Raw genomic sequence first — 24,107 nt, forward strand, 5'->3', positions numbered from 1 at the left:
TTAATGACAGATCACAATACATTATTTTACAAATACAAGTCAGGAAAGTTCACAACAAATATTTTATCTGTCGTCTCCTCAATTACCAGAAATACAAAGTTCACGTTTTAAACAAAGTTGCGTTCTGGTAAAAGTCAAGACTCATTTGCCAGACAACCCTGCGGTTTTTTTGCACTAGTCGCCTGTGTTGACACTCCCACTGCATCGCAAGCCTGGCTACATCAAAATGAATAAGAGACGGGTTTTTTCATGCAGGACTATCGTTGGTTTGAACGAGGCCTTAATCATAATCCACCACTTTCTCTACACTACCAGGTGTATCAGAAGATGTGCATAAAAATTCTAATTCTGCATTTGTGCAGTTTTACTGTGACTTCATATCAATAACGTTTAGTAGCTTAGTAAAGTAATTAATCCGCACTCACCTGGGATTTCCTGTCCATGCCACCTGGTGTACCTCCTCCTTCTCCTCCTCCTCCTCCTCCTCCACCACCACCTCCTTCTCCTCCTCCTCCTCCTCCTCTTCGTTCTCCTCCTCTTCCTTCTCCTCCTCCTCCTCTTCCTCTCCTTCCTCCTCTGCGTCCATGTGCTACTGACTCCCCAGGTTCTCCATCTCTGGGTGTCCTGGGTTCCCATTCTCTTCTTTCCTGGCGGCCTCCTCCTCCTCCTCTCTGACTTCCCCGACTCATTCGTCCCGACCCTGTCCTCCTTGAGGGGCTATGGCCGTCGCTGGGCCCTCGGTGACCGTCGCTTGGCTCTCCTCGGTGGCCATCGTTTGGCTCTCCTCGGTGGCCATCGTTTGGCCCTCCTCGGTGGCCATCGCTGGGCCCTCGATTTGGCCTTTCTCGGTGGCCGTCGTTGGGCCCTCGGTGGCCGTCATTTGGCCCTCCTCTGTGACCATCGTTTGGCCCTCCTCGGTGGCCGTCGTTTGGCCCTCCTCTGTGACCATCGTTTGGCCCTCCTCGGTGGCCGTCATTTGGCCCTCCTCTGTGACCATCGTTTGGCCCTCCTCGGTGGCCGTCGTTTGGCCCTCCTCTGTGACCATCGTTTGGCCCTCCTCGGTGGCCGTCATTTAGCCCTCCTCGGTGGCTGTCGCTCTCCTCTGATGTCTTACGGCCGCGAGGCGCTCCGGATTTCCAGTCGCTCACGACTCTCTTGTCCTGCAGGAAACACACACAGTACTTACAGCGTGGACAGAAGGTTTATGTCGTAGTTACCGAGTACCATATTTTAATCGCTTCAGTCAGCATGTGGAGCAGGAGGTCTCAACATGACGGCCAGGATTTTAAGGAGTCATAGAAAGAAATCCTTGCATGGTCAGAAGATGATTAGGATACATTCAAACTTAAAATTGAAATCCTACCAATGAAAAATAAATAAATGTATGTTTTCCTATTCACACTAATAATAAATCACAGTGCACATTTACATTGTGTGTTTGAATTAGTTGGACCGTATGTTGTTAAAATGATTAACCTTTCCCTTTTAACCGGTTCTGTGCCCAGCCATTTTAAACAAGCAGTTATTAGTCCCATACTGAAGAAACCTAATTTGGATTCTTCTGAACCAACTAACTACAGGCCTATATCTAAACTGCCTTTCTTATCTAAAATACTTGAGAAAGTGGTGGCGGGCCAGCTGACTTCATTTCTCGATGGAAAAAATTTGCTTGACAAATTTCAGTCGGGTTTTCGTAAATGTCATTCAACTGAGACTGCGCTTTTTAAACTATCAAATGACATTATGATGGCTGCTGACTCTGGACAGTACACTGTGTTGATTTTACTTGACCTGTCGTCTGCATTTGATACATTGGACCATACAGTATTGTTAAATCGGTTACACAATGAAATGGGGTTTTCTGGGTCTGTTCTTAAATGGTTCACCTCTTACCTGAGTGATAGATCATTTTGTGTGTCTGTTAACAACATCTTGTCAGACATGACCCCTCTGTCATACGGAGTTCCTCAGGGTTCGGTTTTAGGTCCTCTTTTGTTTCTATTGTATATTAGCCCTCTTAGTGAAATAATCCGTAATTTTACTAATGTGTCTTACCACTTTTACGCTGATGACATTCAGTTGTACTGCTCATTCAAAGAATCAGAGTTCGGTAAATTAACTGATTTATTGGAATGTCTGTCAAGCATTAAGACTTGGTTATACAACAATTATCTACAACTGAATACAAAAAAGACTGAAACATTGATCATTGCTCCAGAACAAAAACTACCCCAAATCAAACTACACCTCTGTTCCTTGGACTCCTCCTTCCAGTTCAGCCTAAGAAACCTTGGTGTTTTGTTCGATGGTGTTTTTTTTTTTTCTCCTTTCCAGCTCTCAGCGAAGGCGGTCGCTTTTTTTCTCCCTCTCCCTCCCAGGCCTACCCTGCTTGCTATCTTGTCTTGTGTTGTCTGTTGTTAACTTTTTAGAGACTCTCCCTGCAAGGCTCTACAAATACCTAAAAATCATGGAATTGATTAACTGGTCTCTCAACGCAATTGACACTGTATTCTCGAGGAGGAGCACTGGTTCAGGTGAGCCAGCATGTCCTGACGGGACGTTTGCTGAGGGGTATACGATGGACGGCTGGGAGAAATGGCGTGTCGTGTGTCTCTCTGCTCTTTCCGTGGAGGACGTTGAGGATATCTACCTATTTGGAACCCTGATAACTGGAATGTTGCTGATTGGAGGATGCTTCGCTCTGGTTTATCGAAAAATTGGAAAGACTTTGGTAGCTGTCCAAAGCCCAAGGAAGCTGCCTGGCCTGACTGAAGCTGTCGAAAAAGCGATCAGTTCGCAAACTGGAACTATTAATCGCGTGATGGAAAACAACATGGTAATGACCCGCGGCTTGGATACCATCATGAGGAAGGTCATGGATTTGGAAAGAAAAATTGACCAGTTGAACAGTTGAACAATAGAATGTATGTCTAAATTAGAGCAGCCATTCGTGTAGACAAAACAAATTTAATCTTTCGGCTCCCTTATCCTGAACGGCCTTGCTAAGGCCGTTTCTTGGAACAAACAGTCACCCTGTTGGGGCTCTGCAAGCGAGACTCTCTTGGTTCCTCCCCCGTCTTCCCCACTGCCTGCTGATTGTCGTATCGGTTCTGGACTGTTCAAGGGTGTCACCACGGCAACGTGCTGTGTTATCGCTATAACATTCTGCGGACAGGGACACTAGTGGGACTGCCGGGCTGTGCGTTTCTCAGCAGGCCAAACTCCCCCAACCTACCCTCTCCCCAGTCCCACGCCTTCGCCGCTAAATGTGCAACTGTACATTTATGTTATGTTATGTTCAGCAGTGCAAATGTACTGCTTGTGTGCTATGTGCTGAGGTGTTTTTTCCTGTTCCCACACTGTTGTTATCTTTATGAGGATAGTCTGAGAGTTGCTTTTTTTTCCCTCTACTCTCCTTCATGTCATGCTGTATCTGTCCCTGCTATGTTATGTTATGTATGTGATTATTATTATTATTCAGTCAACTAATAAGCAAAATACCAGTGCAACAGTGCAAATATACTGTTTGCGTGCTTTAAATGTGCTCCTGCGAGAGTTGTGTTGAATGTTTTGGATGTAAAGCGCTTTGAGCTGCACTCTGTGTATGAAAGGCGCTATACAAATAAAGCTATGATGATGATGATGATGACCAATCTATGTCTTTGGATGGTCATTCTAGACAGTTGGTCAGAAACTGTTTTTATCATTTGAGAAATATCTCTAAATTGAGAACAATACTACCCAAAGTTACCATGGAGATGATCATTCATGCCTTTATTTCTTCACGGTTAGATTACTGTAATTCTCTTTTTACTTGTTTTAATAAATCTTCGCTGAGCCGCCTTCAATTGGTGCAAAATGCAGCTGCCAGGCTTTTAACAGGAACAAACAGAAGGGCACACATTACCCCGATTTTGTTTACTCTCCACTGGCTTCCAGTAAAATACAGAATTGATTATAAAATCTTAGTTTTAACTTTTAGAGCACTACATGGACAGACGCCGAAATATATCGCTGATTTGTTGACCCCTTACTCCTCTTTCCGCACGCTTCGTTCCTCAGATCAAAATCTCCTGATGGTCCCAAAAACCCGCCTTAAAACTCGGGGAGACCGCTCCTTTCAGGCAGTTGCTCCCAAATTGTGGAATGCCCTGCCCCTGTCGCTGCGTGTGGCCGATTCTATTGTTTTCTTTTATTCTAGTCTAGAAATTATTTTGGTTATTATTTGGCTGGTAATAAAGTGGTAAATGTCTTAGGCCAGGGAATTTAGCAGGTAAAACAAGTATTCCTGTGCTGAATTTACCCATGTACTTTTAATTTAAACAGAAAACAATATACTCAATCTGAAGAATTGGTGCCACATAAAAAGTACAAAAGCATAATCAGGGCTATGGATTATGCAAAACTACAACATTATGAACTCAGAGAGCAAGACAGCGAGAGGCAGCGATTGCTCATCAGTTTTTTGAGGAGCTCTTTAAGCTTGGGGATCAGGAGACTGTTGTCAAGCATTGGAAGAGGTTTAACAGACTAATGAACTGAATTTGCCCCTTTTGCGGTATAAATATCCATTCAGACTGGTGCACATGTGCAGCAGGCCCGTCTTTGTCTTGTAACCTTTGCAGGTTGAACACCGGGGGTCTACAGTCATCAGCGGTCATTTTAAGGCAATCTGGACCTCAGCAGGAGTCGACGGCAGGGTTACACCACCAACCCTCTTGGACTTGATTAGCAACTGTCCTGCTGCAGGAAGCAAATTAGAAACCTGCAACGAGTTTCGATCGCTACGGTCATCATTCATCTTTATGCTCTAGTTATTTACAGCAGCCTATTTCATCATAATGGATGAAATGACAATGTGAAAGGGGTCTCTCGTAGTGACAGATAATTTTGCAGAATCTGCAGCTCCTCTCGGCTTTACAGAGCTTTAAAGTTTTTAGCTCATTGTTTAAAAACAACTGTTCTGGTTCCCTCTCACCTGCTCAAAAAATAAAATAAAAATAAAATTCTCAGTCGATTGAGGGGTCACCGGCTGATGATTTGAATATTCATCTTTCAGTGGTTAGCCCCAAGGCTTATTGTTCTATCATAATTATTTATCATACAATATTTAAATTTTGTTATATAATTTCTCAGAATGTGCATGTACGCTTTATGTGAGGTAGGGCTGCACAATTATGTCCAAAATAATAATCATGATGATTTTTGATCAATAATACTTATGATAATTTACTGATTTTAGGGACAAATATTTGTATTGAACTTTCACATTTAAATAAACAGAGCACTTCCGTGTTGTGCTACATTGTTGCTTATGTACAAATCTTTCCATCAAAATAAGTAGGGCTGGACACAAAATACAACTATTTGCATATTTGTTCGAAGGGTAGGTATTTGGTTTTCAATTTTTGGGATTCTGATACTTTTTTCCCCAATACTGTAGAATAACAGAATCCTAAAAAAATGAATACCTTTAATTAAACCGAAAGACACCTGTTGCAGCACAGTGTTGTCATGGGTTAGTTTAGGAAGCGCTTGATTTGATATGCAGCAGGGTTATCTATGAGTGAAGCTCGCATTTTAAACGCCAATAATGCAGGCGATCATTGCTCATTTCATTGTGGGATGCCAAAATAGTGATCATGATTAATATTCGATTAATTGTGCAGCCATAATGGGAAGCCAATGTCAATGCACTCCAGTCACTTTCCTTTTTTCCATTTCAAAAACTGCCAAACAATGTAGCTCACAACAAGATCTGTATGTCAGGGCTCCAGACTAACTTTTTGCCTTGGTCGCACTGGTGCGCCTAACTTTTTTTATTTAGGTGCACCACCACAAAATTTAGGTGCACCCAAATTTTTCCTTGCGTCACCATTAACGCCACAATTTCAAGGTCACCTTTTTATCACGCTCCATATACATTCATACATATATTATGTCAATTATTTTAAACAAGAATAAGTAGTTTTTTTTTTTATTTGAAGCACAATTCTACTGTACTCAAAGTCTTATAGCAGGTCCCCCCTTGCTGTCAAATGCCCCTCAGATGGCCAACACCTGTAATCTGGCCTTCTTCCCCTTTGGCCTTGGATAAACCAGCTTGCCACACTCCCTAGCATCAAAATTCTCCAAACTGGGCCCCTCCACACTGATTCTTATCAGATCTTCCACTAGTCCAGGACTAAAAATCATATCTCTGTATTTTTCGGCTGAATGGCGATACACAATATATATCTCTATCTCTAATATATATATTTTTACAAAGTGGGCTAAATGTTCAGCTTTAAGTCAAAGCCACTTTTCACAAGCTCTTTTATTAAAACAGATGTGATTAAAATAAAATGCAAAGACAGGGTTTCCTGCCCAATTTGAAAATATACAGCTGCAACACATGTAAATTATCTGAAATAAATAGCCTGGGATATATTTAAAAAAATGTATCTCTGAGAAAGCTTCTTCACTTGTTTTCAACAACAATAACAGACCCGGATAGCCCAGTAGCTCATATAGGGAGAGAGGGGGAGTGCGATGGACTGAAGCGTATGCTACTCACAGAGTACGGTCCAGCACGGGTCGAATGCGCTTTGGCGGGTCAGCGGTGTTACATACGTCTCGTGTATGAAATGTCTGTATCGTCCCTGGCTGCGCTGCATTTTTATGAACTATGATAATGTGGCCATGGGTCACATCTCTCGCCCAGGTCCAGCAGGCTCCGTCTCACACGTTATTACTCAACCAACTGAAGTTAGTTCCATTCAATAACTTCTTTTGTGTTTTTCGCCGTGGCGGCCGCAATAACAGAGAGTTACCAGCGGAAACACTGGTACCAATACAGGTTTCCCTCTCATACTTAACAATATACAGCTGTGTTAATAACAATTACAACTGTAGACAAATGTCAGCAGTGTGGACCGGCGGCGCTGTGTCTGTCTGCATGTCGCAGGTGGGCCGTGTGTGAGTGAATGGGGGCGGGGCTGCGCGGAGGAGAGATCCAAACACAGACACGGCTTCACAGAAGAAATGGGTCACGTAACGCAACATTAAACCATATCGATATAAACGACGTCGCTTCGTTAGTGGAGAGGCAGCGGATGCGAGGACGTTAGGAAAAATCTTAGTCACACCCTTACAAATTTTGGTCGCACTCTAGAGCCCTGTATGTGTTCATATGGTGTTGCTGGTACACGGCAATTAATTTACATATCATGTGGTACATGATAACAGATGTAAACGGAACGTAATTGCATACTTATCAAACATAAAGAGTTGGATAAACAGATTACAGAGCTTGGTTTGTGTACTTTAATATGTTGAATCAGAATCTGCTGTAACAGAATGTTACTGTAAAAGGTGAAATCATCTCAGCTCTATTTTAAGACAGAAATGTTTGCCAAATCAAATCTTTGCACAGAGCTCACCAACACTAAACAGAAAACAGATGAAAACTCTCATCTCATAAACTCATAAGCCTGTAATTCTGTGCCAAAAAACATAACCTCCTGGCACAGGCTATTATTCCCACACGTATAGCCTTAAGGCCCTGACACACCAACCAGACGGGCCGACCGTCGGCAGAAAAGCCAGTCGGACTGATCAGTCGGGTCCCGAGGTCCAAAAAATGCCTCAGAACACACTGAGGCGACGCCGACTTGAGCGTACGCTCTGCGCGTGCGTGAAACGTAATACGTTTCCATAGCAGCAGGCGGCGCTGCTCTGTATTGTTTCCATTAGCAGTCTGATTATTTCCCAGAAAATGAAAACCGGAAGCTGATTGGACGAACGCGCCACATGGTTCTTTTTTCTCCGGAAATTCACAGCCAGACTGTCATGGCGGCTTGTTCAGAATATGATCTCATATTGTACTAAAATAGTTCACCGAAACGTGTTTCCCGACTGAACATGTCGGGTCGGCCCAAATGAATGCTGACAGCTCCTTGGACGGCCGACGGCACGGGACACACCGAACAGACTCGAGTCACGGACCTCGCCAGACGGCCCGACTATGAAGGTAAATATGGTGCAAAATGGGAGAGCTTGTAGAATACAATGTGAGAACTTGCAGAACAAAAAATCTGAACTTGTATGTTAAAATTTGCACTTGTAAAAATAGAATTTGCACTTGTAAAAAATATTCACACACATGTGATCTGAATTTGAAGTCATACAAAGAAAAAAAACATGAGAGCTTGTAAAAAAAATCTGAACTTGTAAGTTGAAATTTGCACTTGTAGAAAATGTTCACACACCTGTATTCTGAATGTGAAGTTACAGAAAAAATATTCACAAATGTGTAGATTGATATTTACATGAACACAATGACAGCTGCAAACTTATAATGCAACATTTACTCGTATACTTTTTTTTTTTTTACTGTGGTTCATTTTCCATCACAACCACAACTCAGTGATTACAACCTCTGGAATCTGTCACTGCAACTTCACATATGTGCTCTCTCGCATCACAAAGTGGCGAATCTGCGCACCTCGACTTTCACAACACTCTTGACGATACATTTGGTGCAAAACTAATTTGTACCTGTGGACTTAGGCTGTGGAGCTCTGAGCTAACAGAACGGGAAAAGCCTTCTTATATACAGTCTATGGGAAAATCAGGGTTTCTATCGCCAGATGAGAGACAACTCTGTCCGGCTTATTTATGTAGCATGGAAACTTGGTGGAATAGCATGCTAGCGTTAGCTAGCTAACTAGCAGCCAGCCCGCCTCTAAATAAATACCTTTTAATTATCTAAACACTTTTTAACAGTCAAACTAAAACACTGGCGGTGAGCTCCACGGCCTGCAGCCGCAGACGGACCGTCATCAGTGGGGATCGACCAGCGTAGTAACACTGCTTTTGCCAGAAAGCTTCGCTGCCGACCTCGACCTGCAGTCGGAGCTCCAGCGGGACACGGAGAGCCCCACATCCGGTAGCAGCGGCCCATCCCCCGGCCATGACCAGAGCTTGCTTTGCTGATGTTGTGCATCCCTGCTAAGAATTGCACCCGCTTGGGCAGAAACAATCATTTCTGCAGAATTCATTGCTGCCGAAAACTGCATCTAGGTAGCGAGGAAATGCTACTACAGAGTCTGATAAAACATTGATGTCTCTAAACCTTCTAAAATCCTAATCATTATTGATGAACATGACAAAGAGATTTACTATTGCCTAGTTTTTAAACAGTACTTTGCCTTATAAAATCATTATTTTCCCTAGTGGATGCAATTCTCGGCAGGGATGCAAAACTTGGCACCTGTTACCCACTGATGACGGTCCGTCTGCGGCTGCAGGCCGTGGAGCTCACCGCCAGTGTTTTAGTTTGACTGTTAAAAAGTGTTTAAACAATTAAAAAGGTATTTATTTAGAAGCGGGCTGGCTGCTAGTTAGCTAACGCTAGCATGCTATTCCACCAAGTTTCCATGCTACATAAATAAGCCAGACAGAGTTGTCCCTCATCTGGCGATAGAAAATTTTCCCATAGACTGTATATAAGAAGCCTTTTCCCGTTCTGTTAGCTCAGAGCTCCACAGCCTAAGTCCACAGGTACAAATTAGTTTTGCACCAAATGTATCGTCAAGAGTGTTGTGAAAGTCGAGGTGCGCAGATTCGCCACTTTGTGATGCGAGAGAGCACATATGTGAAGTTGCAGTGACAGATTCGAGAGGTTGTAATCACTGAGTTGTGGTTGTGATGGAAAATGAACCAGAGTAAAAAAAAAAGTATACGAGTAAATGTTGCATTATAAGTTTGCAGCTGTCATTGTGTTCATGTAAATATCAACTAACACATTTGTGAATATTTTTTCTGTAACTTCACATTCAGAATACAGGTGTGTGAACATTTTCTACAAGTGCAAATTTCAACTTACAAGTTCAGATTTTTTTTACAAGCTCTCATGTTTTTTTTCTTTGTATGACTTCAAATTCAGATCACATGTGTGTGAATATTTTTTACAAGTGCAAATTAAATTTTTACAAGTGCAAATTTTAACATACAAGTTCAGATTTTTTGTTCTGCAAGTTCTCACATCGTATTCTACAAGCTCTCCCATTTTGCACCATATTTACCTTCATACCCGACGCCCGATTATCAGGCTGGTGTGTCTTCTCTCTTAGCCCATCAGACTAAATCAGACACCATGTCCAGTGTTTCTACAGCTTCGTATTTCAATTCTGTGAATATCTTGTTAATATTTCCCCTTGTTGACTGTTGCTTTAACAGAATTCTCCTGTGGTTCTCGCAGTTTCATATTAAGTATTTTATGCATGATCCTGATTTTGTCGCCTGTAATTAATAACTCTGCCCTTTTCACATTAACATGCTCGTGTATATTAATTAATATAGATCTAACACACAACTGCCAGCCTTCATATGTATCACGAGAGTGGGCACAAGAAGTGTGCAGAGGACTGACGCAGGGCATGATGGGTAAAGCGGCAGGCGTGTGGTTGGTAAATAGATAAACAGAGTAATGATAATCTGTCAGCTGCGTCTTCTGTCTGGAGGATCATCACAAACCAGATAAAGAGGTAATCTTTTCTACAGCCAGCAAAACAACGCCCAATGATGGAAAGATGCATCACAGCACTCGTAGAACGGATATTCACTTTGGGCTGGGCCATATGGACCAAAAATCATATCTCTATTTTTAGGCTGAAGGAAACACAATATATATCATGGTATTTCCTAAGAAGTGAGCTAAATGTTCAGTTGTAAGTCAAAGCCACATATAGAATTACAGGTTTTCCTTTCCTGCTTAACTGTGAAACCTACACAGTAGGTGCACTTGACAACTGTACTGTTAATTCCTCCTTTGCGCTGACTCATGCAACAGCTGTCTCCTCTAAGCACATCCACTGTCTCTCACTGGCTGCCTCTTGCACACCGTAGGCTACACATTGAGCTATTTCCCAAAGGTTACTCTTAGAACTCAAGTTATCATTCTCGACCCAGTTGTATTTTACTCTGAGACGCAATGAACGTTATTTTGCATTTCAACTCGCATGTTGTTTTAGGATTGAGCGCCATTTCATCTTTGAAGTAAACAAGCCTGTTGGTCTTTGTTCACGCGACAGACAGAACAGAGGAAAGTTTAGAGAGTAGAGCCGACACACACCGCTCTCTCACTTTTTCAAGCACTGGCCCGGTCGGGCCACTGGCTGATTGTATTTACTGGCCTAACGTAACTTTCTACTGGCTCCGGAGCATCGGGCAATCCCTATTGTTGGACCCCGTTGTGAGTAAGTGAGCCGGACCGACGCAGCGGAAGAGTGGCGGTGGGGTTAGGCAGAGTGTGTGAGAGAGACGCACAGGCACGGCTTTACAGAAGAAATGGGTCAGGCACCGCCACATCAAACTATATGGATTGTTGAACGAACGTTCAGTTGAAAACCCAAAAACAGCTAAAATCGATATTACTGCTTAAAAATGTATTAACCCAAAAAAAAAAAAAACAGCTATATTAATGCTTAAAAATGTATCTACTCAAAAACAGCTAAAATCTATATTAGATTTTAGCTCAGGACATTAGTATCGGGACATGTTCGTGGGCTGCTGAGTTCATATGAAGTACACTGAGTTCATGCATGAGAGAAAGTAATGGAGAGTTGATGTGAAACATATGTAGCGGTAACTTCACACTGTCCCGCTTTTGTTTGGAGAGGAGAGTCAAGCTGTCATATATGATTGAAGAGCATTACCGCTTGCCTGTGGAATGTATAAGGCTGTTAGCTTGAGCAATGCATATACGAGACGTCATCATGTGATACTTCCTGCAAAGTGTCTGATATCCTGTGTTTGCATTAAAAAATGATACCCTCGTAGGGCATAATAAGTGGTGAGACAGCCCCTGCTGATATGGGGGGAGTGGACCAGTCAATGTATGTAATAAATAGGAGTAATTCACTGATAGAGATCATCTTTTTGGGGCATTTTGTACCGAAAGGACCTCCGTATCTCTGCATTCATTGTATTCTGTTAGGGACCGAGTGTATTTTTGTTCATTTTCTTTCAGTTCAGCCTTTTTGTTTTTTTAGCTTTCTGCTTTAATTAAAATACCTGAGTTCAAGTTTGGACTAGGGAACAAAACCTGCGTATTCATTTTGTGCCTTTTTGGAAGACTTTTATTTTTTCCTCTTTTTCTTCAACCCTGCCAAGCGATAGGGGAACACCCCTACGGGGGGGCAGTTTTGACTCCTCTTTAACCGCTGTGGTGAGTTGTAACCCAGCGGGGACCGATTTTGACAGGCAGGCCTCCTACTAACTCATCGGGAGTGCATTTCCAGCGGATTCGAACGTTCAGTAATCCTGTGAGGAACAGCCTTAAACCGTGAGTATTAATGAAAATCATATGGTTATGAAGAGGTAGAGATTGAAGTAGCTTGCCGTGCAACTGTACTTAAAGGCCATAGGTATAGGAGCTACAGCCCCTAGGAACAGCAGGCACACCGTGACCTTCTACGTACTGGCTAAAATAGAAGGAAGGATCACGGGTTAAGACCTGCCAATAACAACAGGGTTAGGTGAAGTAGTCAAACCAAGACGAAAGCAACGCGAATAGTCAACTAGCAATAAATTAGGACTCAATCAGACGGCAGGGGAACTTTGTTGAACGGGAAATCCACACAAGCAGAGTACCAAGTAAACCCCCCCCGATCATGGCCACTGCAGGGGCCAGAACCGTTTCTAAATTTGAGGACACGGATCCTGGGGACAAAGAGAAGCGAAGAGCTCATAGTTCTAGATCCAACCCAGCCTTAGGGCTGTCATATAGTATAATAAGATTACGGAATGGATCGAAAAATACTTCCATGGAAACATTGAAGAGTGTGATCTGTTTCCCGGACAAACGAGATTGACCTCGTGGTTCAATCCAGCTAACAGATCGCTGGACCACGGAGGAGTAGCAGCAGCGGCGCTAAAACGGAGGTTCCCCAAATCATGTGACCGGAGGCCCCCTGCGCCTCTGCCAGATGGAACAATAGTTCAGCAAAAAATCAGGGACCACGGAAGTTATGGGGAGGTTATCCACTGCTGTTACAGTGGAAAGAATAGCCCTGATAGGCTAGCATCCGCGTTCTATGACGAGGATGATGAGAAATACCTGTATAGAATATTGCAGGAGGGAGCGTTAGCAGCCAAAAATCCATGCAGGGTAATAACCCTGTTTGGTGATGGGATTTTCAAATACTCGCACCAAGATAGTGTGCGGGCGCTAGCTAAGATGCTACAAAAGCACAAGAGCTGTGAATGGTGGATCTGTTGCACAGAAATGGTCATGGGGGAAATAGAGAGAGCCCTGGTACAACCAGAGCACCTCTACCCGGACCCGTTTCTGCGACCGGATCGGAACGTTCACACGCCCCGTGCAGATGTAGTGGTACAAATTCCAATTAAAATTGGAGGATTTGGTATACCCGGATACATAGAAGAGGGACCGGGAGACACTTCTTTAGAAGCTCAGGGTAGACAACAGGCAGGGCAAAGCAACCCAACTACCCCTGGAAATGCGTCAGGCTCCTCAATGGGATCCTTTGCTCCAGAGAACCGTGGGTGTGCAGTACCTACAGACCTGGATAGGGGTATCAGGCAAAACATCGTGGTGCGAATCCTTAAGGAGACGGCCCCGATGGATAGTGGCACGTTCGTACACACCTCAGAATGTCTCAAGACATATATGAGGAAGCCTCCACTGCCAGATTATGAGCAGGAGATAGTGGATCAGACTGGAGTAGTATATATATATATTCAAGAAATTCGCTCCCTACCACCGTGTAAATACGGGAACTACCAAAAGATAGAAAGCCTAAGCAGTGATGAGAGTAATGGATACCGTGCGGTGTATAGAGCATCAGACAGGGAAACGTTCATTAGGGCAATACACCCCTTGGTTAACTCGGCAGAGGCAGGAGAAATGGTGACAATAAATCTGAGAGGGAGAGACTGGGAAGATCCTCCTGAAGTCCTCCTCACTTGGATAAAAGATATACTTCCTCTGTTCGGGGGAGCAATATTCTACATTCTTCTGCCCGCTGACCGAGAGGGAGATGCACTAGTGACAAGAGATGATGAGGATGAAGATGATGAGGGTTCTGAGTCAGAGGGAGATGAAGAAGGTCAGAGGGAGGATGGAAACCAGGTTGGCGGTGGGAGAGAATCAGAGCCGGATGATTGGAACGGTGAAAGGAACCCGCCAGAGGTCCTTCCCCCAATTACCAGTGTTCAGAAACCCTTCCCCGCCTGTCAACTTTGGGAATCAGCTCCCACGCGCGCTTCAGTGCACTTCTTCCCCGAGCAGGGGAGGAGGAGATAACCAAGCAGAAGGGCCTGACGAGCATATCTATCAGGAAGCAGTTTGGAGATTCAACCCCCTCTACTCATTAGATGATACCCCAACTAGTCCTAGTCAGAGAACAGGAAGTTCAGCCCCGCCCGGGTCCCCACAGCCTAGGCCATCGACCCCCTCGCCAGTAACTCCGGGGCTCGCTAGGGCGCTGGGCGCGCTAAATGTACGTCATGGGAGAGATTCCCCTGCGACGAGCAGTGGATCCTCTCCGCCCAAAGGCGCTCGTAGGACACACAAAATGAAGACAAACAGGCCTGTAATAGAGAGTAATGAGGAAGATCATCTTCCCCCATCACGCCCCCCAATTAGGGGAAGAAGCAAAAGTCGCAGTAGGGAAAGAACGCCACCTAGGCCAGTACATGAAAGTACCCCAAGACATAGGGCCCCTGTAGTTGCCCCTCAGCCGAGAAGCATCCTAACTCCTACAAGGGACCAACCCAGGGGATTACAGACAATGGCTCCTCCGGGTCGACACTTGATAAGAAGGGTAACCACTTGTGATCCACCAATACCCAAAAAGACTTCTAGGGGCAGACTGGGAAAAGCCACTAGGCCTATGCCAGATACCAAATACAGCCCAGACAAGTACCCGTGCAGTGAGCCTACCTACTGGACTGAGAATGATTGGTATAACATTAAAAACACATTAAAAAATGATACCCTATTAGGGCATAAGAAGTGGTGAGACAGCCCCTGCTGATATGGGGGGAGTGGACCAGTCAATGTATGTAATAAATAGGAGTAATTCACTGATAGAGATCATCTTTTTGGGGCATTTTGTACTGAAAAATTTTTGTACTTTTTTTTTTGTACTCCGTATCTCTGCATTCATTGTATTCTGTTAGGGACCTAGTGTATTTTTGTTCATTTTCTTTCAGTTCAGCTTTTTTGCTTTTTTAACTTTCTGCTTTAATTAAAATAAAAATACCTCAGTTCAAGTTTGGACTAGGGAACAAAACCTGCGTATTCATTTTGTGACTTTTTGGAAGACTTTTATTTTTTCCTCTTTTTCTTCAACCCTGCCAAGCGATAGGGGAACACCCCTACGGGGGGGCAGTTTTGACTCCTCTTTAACCGCTGTGGTGAGTTGTAACCCAGCGGGGACCGATTTTGACAGGCAGGCCTCCTACTAACTCATTGGGAGTGCATTTCCAGCGGATTCGAACCTTCAGTAATCCTGTGAGGAACAGCCTTAAACCGTGAGTATTAGTGAAAATCATATGGTTATGAAGCTTCCCTCGGGCAGTACTTTTTCTGTATATTAGGTCAAAACGCCCGTGAACAAGGGGACATCTAGGCTGTTTATCAAAGTCTCTTGCCTCGCCTTCGGGTTCCCTGACCCAGGCGAGGACCCTTTAGTACGGGTGTGTGTGTCTCTATAATAAACTTAAAACAGGGACGTATCTGAAATAACTCCTTTTCTTACAGACAAAACATCCGCCCCGCTGGCAATAACTGGTGTTGTTGTGAGGCAAAAGAGGGCATAGTAGACGCGAGGGTTATCGAGGGGAAGGTAAAAAGGGAGTTGGCTTTAAAAGAAAAAGTGATACGAAGCCTCGATAACTGTCACATCGCTCATCAGGATATAAACGGAATTGCCTCAACCTATATCTCGTTTGAAAATATATCGATATGATTTAAAAAGCCGATATACCGCCCAGCCCTATATTCACTGTGATGTTTCACAGTTTTAAGGAATGAATGTGTGCATCTGTTGGATAATGATTAATCATCTCTCTGAAAAAGTGGCATGACTCAATAAAGATCTGCATCATGTCTTACCCCCGACTGCTTCGAAAGGTCGACTGTGACAGTGAAGTTCTCCTTCTCCGTCTTCCTCCTGTCCGTCTCTGGCTCATGGGGGCGGGGTTTCCGAGGTGTTGTCACGGCGATGCCCTCCTGCTCTGCCTTCTTCTTGTCTTCCTCTATTTCCTGTTGAGATCCGTGGGTCAGAATGAGTGAGATGAGACTACAGCCGTGTCGCCAAATCTAAACTCCGGACTAATTCTGAACAGGTATTTCAAGCAGCGTGTTCAAACTAGGGTTGCACAATTTCGGGACTATTCAAGGGGGGGATTTTCCTTGCAAATTGATAGGAATAAAATAGAAATATAGAGGTTATCTGCTCAGGCTGTATTCAACACGCAGATAGAGAGATAGAAGCAACCCTTCTACTGTCATAAGCAGATAGTAATTGTAAATCCTTCTACTAAAAACGAAAAACAATTAAGTTGAGTTGAACTTTAACTAAAACTCATAGAAAAAGGACACAAAAACCTTCCCTATGACCCCCCCCCCCTCCGGAAAAAAGACAAAACATTATTACAAAACAACATTAGGCCACGTTTTTCGAAATCCACAATATGATTAGACATTTGGTTTAAAGGTCACAATTTGATTACATTTTCGATTTAAAGGGGAAATATTATGCTTTTTCGTATTTTCTGTCATATCTACAATGTTATAATGTCGGATTTTCAAATAATGAGGTAAACGTATTTTAGAGAAACCACAGTGAGCTAAAACGTTCAGATTTGTGTGCAAGTGTTACGCAACTCTAAGCCGGCCTTCCATGATTGGTCATCTGCTCCATGTAGGCAGGACTGGAGCGTTTTTTTACTATGCTGCTGTGGTGGTGTTAACATTGTCGCATGTAGCTACATGCTAACGGCAGTAAAATATGTCATCTTGGCTGCCAGTGTTGTGAAATTCTCCCCAATTCCAGGTCACATTACTCCTAAACATTTCCAGTTATGTAGTATTTGGTTAAAAAAGCCTTTATTATTGACTGTAAAAAGTGCTGCTATACTCTATTAGTGTCCTCTGTTAACTGTAGTAGCTACATGCTAACGGCAGTAAAAGTTGTCATCTTGGCTGCCAATTTGTTAAATTCTCCCCAATTTCGGGTCGCATTCCTGCTGAAACATATCCGAATGGGTAGTGTTTGGTTCAGAAGCCTTTATCTGAGAAAAATAAAGTGTTTTTTGAACATTAACGCATGTAAACATGTACTAGCACAACCACAAAATACAAGTATTATCCTGAAAATGCTATTTAATAGTTGCCCTTTAAACATTTTCTCCCAGCACTGACTGCTACGCCATTGTTAGACTATCAAGTATTCATTTGTAAAAATTGAGAGATTATTGGTTTTAGGCCCTATGCAATATAGAATTGGGACACATTAAATGAGGTCAACACTATATTTTGTAAAAATATAGTGGTACGTCTACTATATTTTGTGGACGTACCACTCTGCTGCATTCAAACCACAAACATATGTCAGCTAAATGACATGGTGTAGAGCAAAAGCTAGTCTTTTGCAAGTTGAAGAACAAAAGTTATTTTTTAAGCTACCTGAATTGAATGTAATTTGATTTACAATTTAAAAGCAAATCTGGAGAGTCCACAAAGCATAAAAGTTTTGTGGTTAAAGTTAAAGAGATCTGCGAAGTGATTGACAATACAACTTTTTTGATCACAAAAACAGAGTAATCAGGAAAAAAACATTATTTTTGCATATGTTTTACTCTTATTTTGTCTTGTGTTCTAAATGAAAAAAGCTCAAACAGGAAAAGTATGAAGGGACATTTTACAGTTCAAGGTGTTTTCACTGTTGATTTGTTTAACTGTTTTACTCTTTTTTTAAGTTCAATAAATGCAACAACTTTCCACATGTCAATGAGTAACCGTGTTAAATAATCGTGATTATGATTTTTCCAACAACGAGCAGCCCTACACGATGACTGATACAAGTTACATTTTGCGTGTGTTTGTGTACAGTAAAGGTACTCCGTACCTGATACCTCTTGACCAGGGCTTCATTCTTCTTTCTCAGAGCTTCAATTCGTTTGTCTAACTCTGCATCCTTCTCCTCCTTGGTCTTAAGATCCACCGCTGAAGACTGGCACAGAGGAGGAGGAGGAGGGTTAGGAGAGCAAAGAAATGATGAGGAGGCCAATCTGTCCTTAATGAAGTACTAGGAAAATATAGATAATAATGTTGTGTTTACACTTTTTAATTTATCTCTCTCTCTTACTCACCATAGCTGCCTGTGACTTGTCTTCATACACAGGTGGCTGGCTGCTTGTTCCTCCTGTGGTGAGGAGGATGAAGAGGATGCTGCAGTGCAAACCAGTCAATGATTAGTCCATCAGTTACACTTGCATTTTTTAAAGTCTACCCTCCACTATTGTCCCTTCACTTGGATATTATTTGAGCTTTACTGTGCAGAGTTTGACACAAAAGTTGTTGTTTTTTTTTAACTTTCATCTGCTGAAAGGGCAAGGTTTATCTGAGCTCACCTTATATTAGCGTTTAACTTGGTGACATTAAAACTACTTTGGAGGCCAATCATGTGTGTTGTGGAAACTTGAAGCCTTGAGAATTAACTATTCAGTGAACTAGGAAACATAGTATCCAGTAGTTCAACTTTTGAAATAAACAATGTTTAAACATGTTTCTGGATCATTCAATATGAAAGAAAAAGTAGATTTAATGTTAACGTAACCGCTGTCCCTTTATCAATTTATATACCATTACTTACTGTTTTACTACATTCCTTTTTACATTACAAATTATTCATTTTGTATTAATCTGTACATACCCCAAATATATATAATTTTATACCTTTATAAGAATGCACTAATCAGATACCGACTCAAGTAGCTTGATCCGGTATTTCGGTGACAAATGGGGACCGATCTATCTCACTCAATTCTATGTTTATACTATATACATTATATACTTTCTATTTTAATTCCTGTTTAAGTTTTGAACAATGTGTTGCTGCATGTGAAAGGTTTACACTTAAATTAAAACTCCAGTTTATTCAGAAGATGTTTTACGAAGTTGCTGGTGCACACTTTATTATTTTTATGACAAATGTTAATTGAGTATGTATTTTATTTGTTAGGGCCAAGATTTAACTCCTGCGCTATTTTGTGTCTTGAACACTGGAGGGTGTGGATGATTGGGCCCAATTTGGAAAATGTTTTCCCATCTGTAATTCCTAATTATTTACCTAATAAAAATACCAAATATGTGTTGGTCACAGCAAGAGAAATGTCACTTCCCTCTATTGCTAAACAACAATGAAGATAAAAATTCACAGATTAACCAGAACTTTAATCATTAAATAGTTGTAGCAGGATTGGCTCCCTATTACCTTTGTGACGTGAGTAAACAAGGTTACAGCTAATCACAGAGTTAGGTTTCAATCAGGTGTGTGTGTGTCTGTGTGTCTGTGTATGTGTGTGTCTGTGTATGTGTGTATCTGTGTGTGTGTGTGTGTGTGTGTGTGTGTATGTATCTGTGTGTGTGTCTGTGTGTGTGTGTGTGTCTGTGTCTGTGTGTGTGTGTGTGTGTGTATGTCTGTGTGTGTGTGTGTGTGTGTGTGTGTGCGTGTCTGTGTGTGTACGTGTCTGTGTCTGTGTGTACGTGTCTGTGTGTGTGTGTGTACGTGTCTGTGTGTGTGTATCTGTGTGTGCGTGTCTGTGTGTGTGTGTGTCTGTGTGTGTATGTGTGTGTGTGTGTGTGTGTGTGTGTGTGTCTGTGTGTGTGTGTACGTGTCTGTGTGTGTGTGTGTGTGTACGTGTCTGTGTGTGTGTGTGTGTGTGTGTGTGTGTGTGTCTGTGTGTGTATCTGTGTGTATCACAATTACCCAAATAAATAAATCCTTCTGTAAGCGTATTAGAGCCGCAGACAGAGTCTAAGTTACCTGAGTCACAGAACAAGCAGCCATGATATACAACACACAGACTTGTCCGGAACATTAAACCCTTACTGTACTTCCACAAAACCGTTATATTGATCTATTTGGGTTTTTCACTCTGCTGGGAAGTAATGTAAGCACACTGAGCCATGTCTGTTCCGATACAAAGCGCCGAACCGCCACGGTGAAAACACACCACCGACACACACACACAAACAGAGAAATAAACATTTAGAGGCGTTTAAGCGACACTTCGTAAATATTACCTGTATCAAGGGGAGTTGTAACGACAGTAAAGAGCAATGTTTGGACTCGTTACTCTTTTCCAATTCCTGCGCCTGTCCTCATTATTGTACTCGGCTTCCTGTTAGCTGCTTCTTCGTCTTGTGGTGTTATGGTGGGTTGCTAAAACGGTGCATAGCGCCACCTACTGTACGGGAGGCGTCTATCGTTTCGGTCGTAAACAAGGGGGTAAGCTTCTCCTCGGACCGTGAACCTCCTTCTTATACACAGTCTATGTGAACCTCCTATGGCGCCATTTTGATGCTACAAAGCGATCACCCCCCGTTAGCATCCCATTGACTGCCATTCATTTTGGCGCCACTTTGACAGCGAATAACTTTACATCTGAAACGTTTAAAGATTTGTCCATTGTTTATTTCTAAAGAAACACGACAATGTATAAAAGGCTCCATTACCTTGTACCTCACGTTATGGCTCCGTAGCAGACGTTTTTGTAAAAATAGGCTAACAATTGTGTGATAACCACGAGACTTACTGTCTCATAGTAGAGGAATTACCGTATAGTACAGGAGAAGCTCGCAGGCAGTTTGGACTTACATTAGCTGTTTAAGTTTAATTACTAATGTTAACTAGCATTTTAGTTAGCAATAATTAGCCTGTGTCCATGTTATCTCCTTACATATACCTACACTCTCCGTCTCTGCAAGATTGGGAATGATTGAGATTTCTCTTGGCACAGCTACCAGAAGACTTACAACTTTCAGACACGTTGCTCACGTCACATTTACGTCATCTCTCTCAGTTGGAGGCTGCGCAGTAACGCTCAGCGCTCACCGGAAAAGTGCTTCTAAAGGCCTTCACTGGTCTCCGTCCAGAGCAACGGGATCTGTTGGTCCATTCTTATATACAGTCTATGGTTGGAAACATAAACTTCTTCCTCTTTATTTAATGGCGGGCTACAAACCAACTTTTATGGTATATGCCGCCACCTACTGTATCGGAGTAGGCTATGCAAGAAACATTAACCGTCCTGTTGTCCTCGGGTCAAATTTGACCCATTTTCAGAAAGATTCCTTATCAGAAATGTATGGTTTCTTTCAACCAAATTTTCAAAAGAAATAACGTGGATGGCTCCCTACAACACAAGTTGTATTCAATTGCATAGCATTAGATTTTTTTTTTTTTTATAAAAGAACGTTGAAAAAAGTGACAAAAATGTCGGAAAAAGCTTCAAAAACGTGGGCAAAATAACACACAAAAACGTCAAAAGGTGCAGAAAAAAACGTTGAAAAAAAAGTGACAAAAACATCGGTGGAAAAGCAACAAAAGTGTCGAAAAAGACGTCCAAAACGTTGAAAAAAAGTTTACATTTTGACCCAGAAAAACAAAAAGTTGCATGGTCGACGGGAAGACAACACAACTTCGGTCCCCTTACAGGTTGTCTCGTTGGAACTACAGCTCGCGCGGCTGTAGTTCCAACGAGACAACCTTAAAAAGTTACATAGTGTTGCTTTCACCTGTTACATTCACATTCTAATGGATAGAGAAAAAATAATTAAAAAAAGAAGAAGAAAAAAAAAAAACTACTCATATTCTATTTATTAATTTAGTTTCATGTAGTAAACATAAACTCATCACTCCATCAGCCTTGAAGAGGAAACACATGTCCCAAGAATTTAAATAAATACTTTTGTAGTTAAGATAAGAACTAGTTACCTCTCTTTTCCAGTTCCACCTAAGGCTAAAGAAGTTTTTGGGATGGTTTTCAATACTTGTTGACAAATATTGATCATAGTATACCGATTCTAATATATATATACATATAAAATGTGGACTGCAACTGGAGGACAAGAAAACAATAAAAGTTATTTGGGAATAACAATTTAGTTATCTTGGCAAACTATTTTACAAATCCTAAGTGTTGTTTCTTGAAAACTATTCCCATGTTTGCTGCATATCTTAGCAAAATAATACTGTATAAGAAATACGTTAAATGTTGTAAAATATCTGTATGAATATATTATTATATTATATAATATATTAGTGGTCATTAAGGTACACACACATATATAGTATATATATATATATATATATATATATATATATATATATATATATATATATATATATATGTGTGTGTATATATATATATATATATATATATATATATATGTGTGTGTGTGTGTGTGTACCTTAATGACCACTTTTTTTCCCACTATTATTTATTACTGTTTTAACATTTCTTTTATTTGTTATTGATACCACTCGCTCGGGTTGTTATTGTTCCTTTGTTGTATTTTCTTGAATATGCCATTTTCATTGTAAAATTGTGATTAATTGAATGTTAAAAAAAAGTTGTAAGATGCTCATGCTCTCTGCTAGCCTGGATGCCAGCCATGCCTTTCTGACTAGAATCTGAGTATGACCATGTCAGGCTAGCTCTCTGCTGCTCTGCCTTTACATGCTCGCAGTCTTCGCCAGTCATGCAGTTGATTTGCAAAATGCAAAATGCTTTTACACAGAGACATGAGGGGTGGGTGGGGGGGGGTCTAATTCTCACAGACACACAAAGACTCAGAGAGAAGCCCAATACTTCTCCAGGCTTTTATCCTCTTACACAACATCATTACAGTTTCACAACAGTCACTCTTAGGTTATGGTTGATTATGTTTTGGCAGTCTTCCAGTGAGACATTAGAGATAACCAGGTTCCCATTAGACTACCTCACTCTGCTCACGATCAGATCAAACTGTATATGAAAGATTCTTCCTTCTGTTGGATTTTAGGTAATGAACCAAAGGCCCCATTTACCCTCTCTCCAATCTCTGCATCTGAGGGTGACTTCTTCTCCCTCTGAGAAGAGCTCTACACTGATGGGCCAAATTTGAGGCACACCACCAGCCAATACGTTTGCTCTCTCATAGAGGCTTTACAGTAGTACTGACCTGAGTGATTTAATGTTAGATTAATTAGAGATGAAAACACCAGCGAGTTGTTTTGGTCCACTGAAGGCACAGTGTGGTTTTGTTGTCCTAGGTACGTCTCAGAGAGTGTTTTTGGATTATACCTCTTCCAACGTAGGGGCTGGTCATCAGTAAAATCAGGGAGAGTGCACGGCAACATAGCTGTCTCTTCCACTGAGTGGTAGATTGTCTCTGATTGTAGGAACATCTGCACAGTGTGACTGCTAACACATTGCTGTTGGTTCATCACCAGACAAGTGTAGGCCTACTCTGTAAAGTCTGTTGCTGTGACATTAAATACACGAAGAGCTGATGTATTTGTCACTACTTTACAAAGTGAAAAAGCCCAAAGTCCACCCCAAAGGGAGTTTCCATCTCCAACAGAAAACACTGTTCACAAACTGCTCCAAACAGCTCTATTGTAGTCCAGCCTTTACTTCAGGGACAAACGTGGTCACTTTGTAACACACATTATAATGCTCGCCTAGCTGCTAGCGTGGCACGCCCTCATACTCTGCTTCTGACTGGCTAGTAGTCTTTACCTAACTACTGCGCATGTGCGAATCCCAACAAAGATGGAACAGAAGTGAGAGGTCTCACTCTGTAAAACAGCTCAACACACAGGGTGAAAAGAGGAGCTGCAGCAATGTGCAGTACAACAAAAACATGGTGTTTTTTGAAAATTAAACCATGTAAACCTATTCTGGTGCAACCTCTAAATACAATTATGAACCTGAAAATTAGTTTGGCACAGTGGTGCTATGAGCTGAATGCTAACATGCACACAATGACAATGCTAACCTGCTGATTTTTAGCAGGTATAATGTTTAACATGTTCACCATC

The 24,107-nt window shown here is 42.0% G+C and overlaps 1 protein-coding gene across 6 annotated transcripts in view; it reads right to left on the reverse strand.

The window, feature by feature from the left end:
* The window catches only part of ccdc9 (coiled-coil domain containing 9), a 40,283-nt gene extending 19,820 nt beyond the window's left edge, over nt 1-20,463 (reverse strand). For 4 of the 6 annotated variants that reach the window (XM_036001010.1, XM_036001008.1, XM_036001009.1 and 1 more), the window contains exons 1-5: nt 20,324-20,463; nt 18,388-18,466; nt 18,144-18,248; nt 16,127-16,276; nt 426-1,160 (exon numbers count right to left, since the gene is read on the reverse strand). In XM_036001010.1, coding sequence (XP_035856903.1) covers nt 426-1,160; nt 16,127-16,276; nt 18,144-18,248; nt 18,388-18,390 — 993 coding nt within the window. In that variant the 5' untranslated portion in view covers nt 18,391-18,466; nt 20,324-20,463. Of the gene's footprint in view, nt 1-425; nt 1,161-16,126; nt 16,277-18,143; nt 18,249-18,387; nt 18,467-20,323 lie in introns of those variants that run through there. The other 2 variants (XM_036001007.1, XM_036001011.1) reach the window with 2 other exon arrangements.
* Nucleotides 20,464-24,107: the final 3,644 nt, after the last annotated feature.

This window comes from Sander lucioperca, chromosome 5 (genome assembly GCF_008315115.2).
Source record: "Sander lucioperca isolate FBNREF2018 chromosome 5, SLUC_FBN_1.2, whole genome shotgun sequence".
NCBI classification, from domain to species: domain Eukaryota; kingdom Metazoa; phylum Chordata; class Actinopteri; order Perciformes; family Percidae; genus Sander; species Sander lucioperca.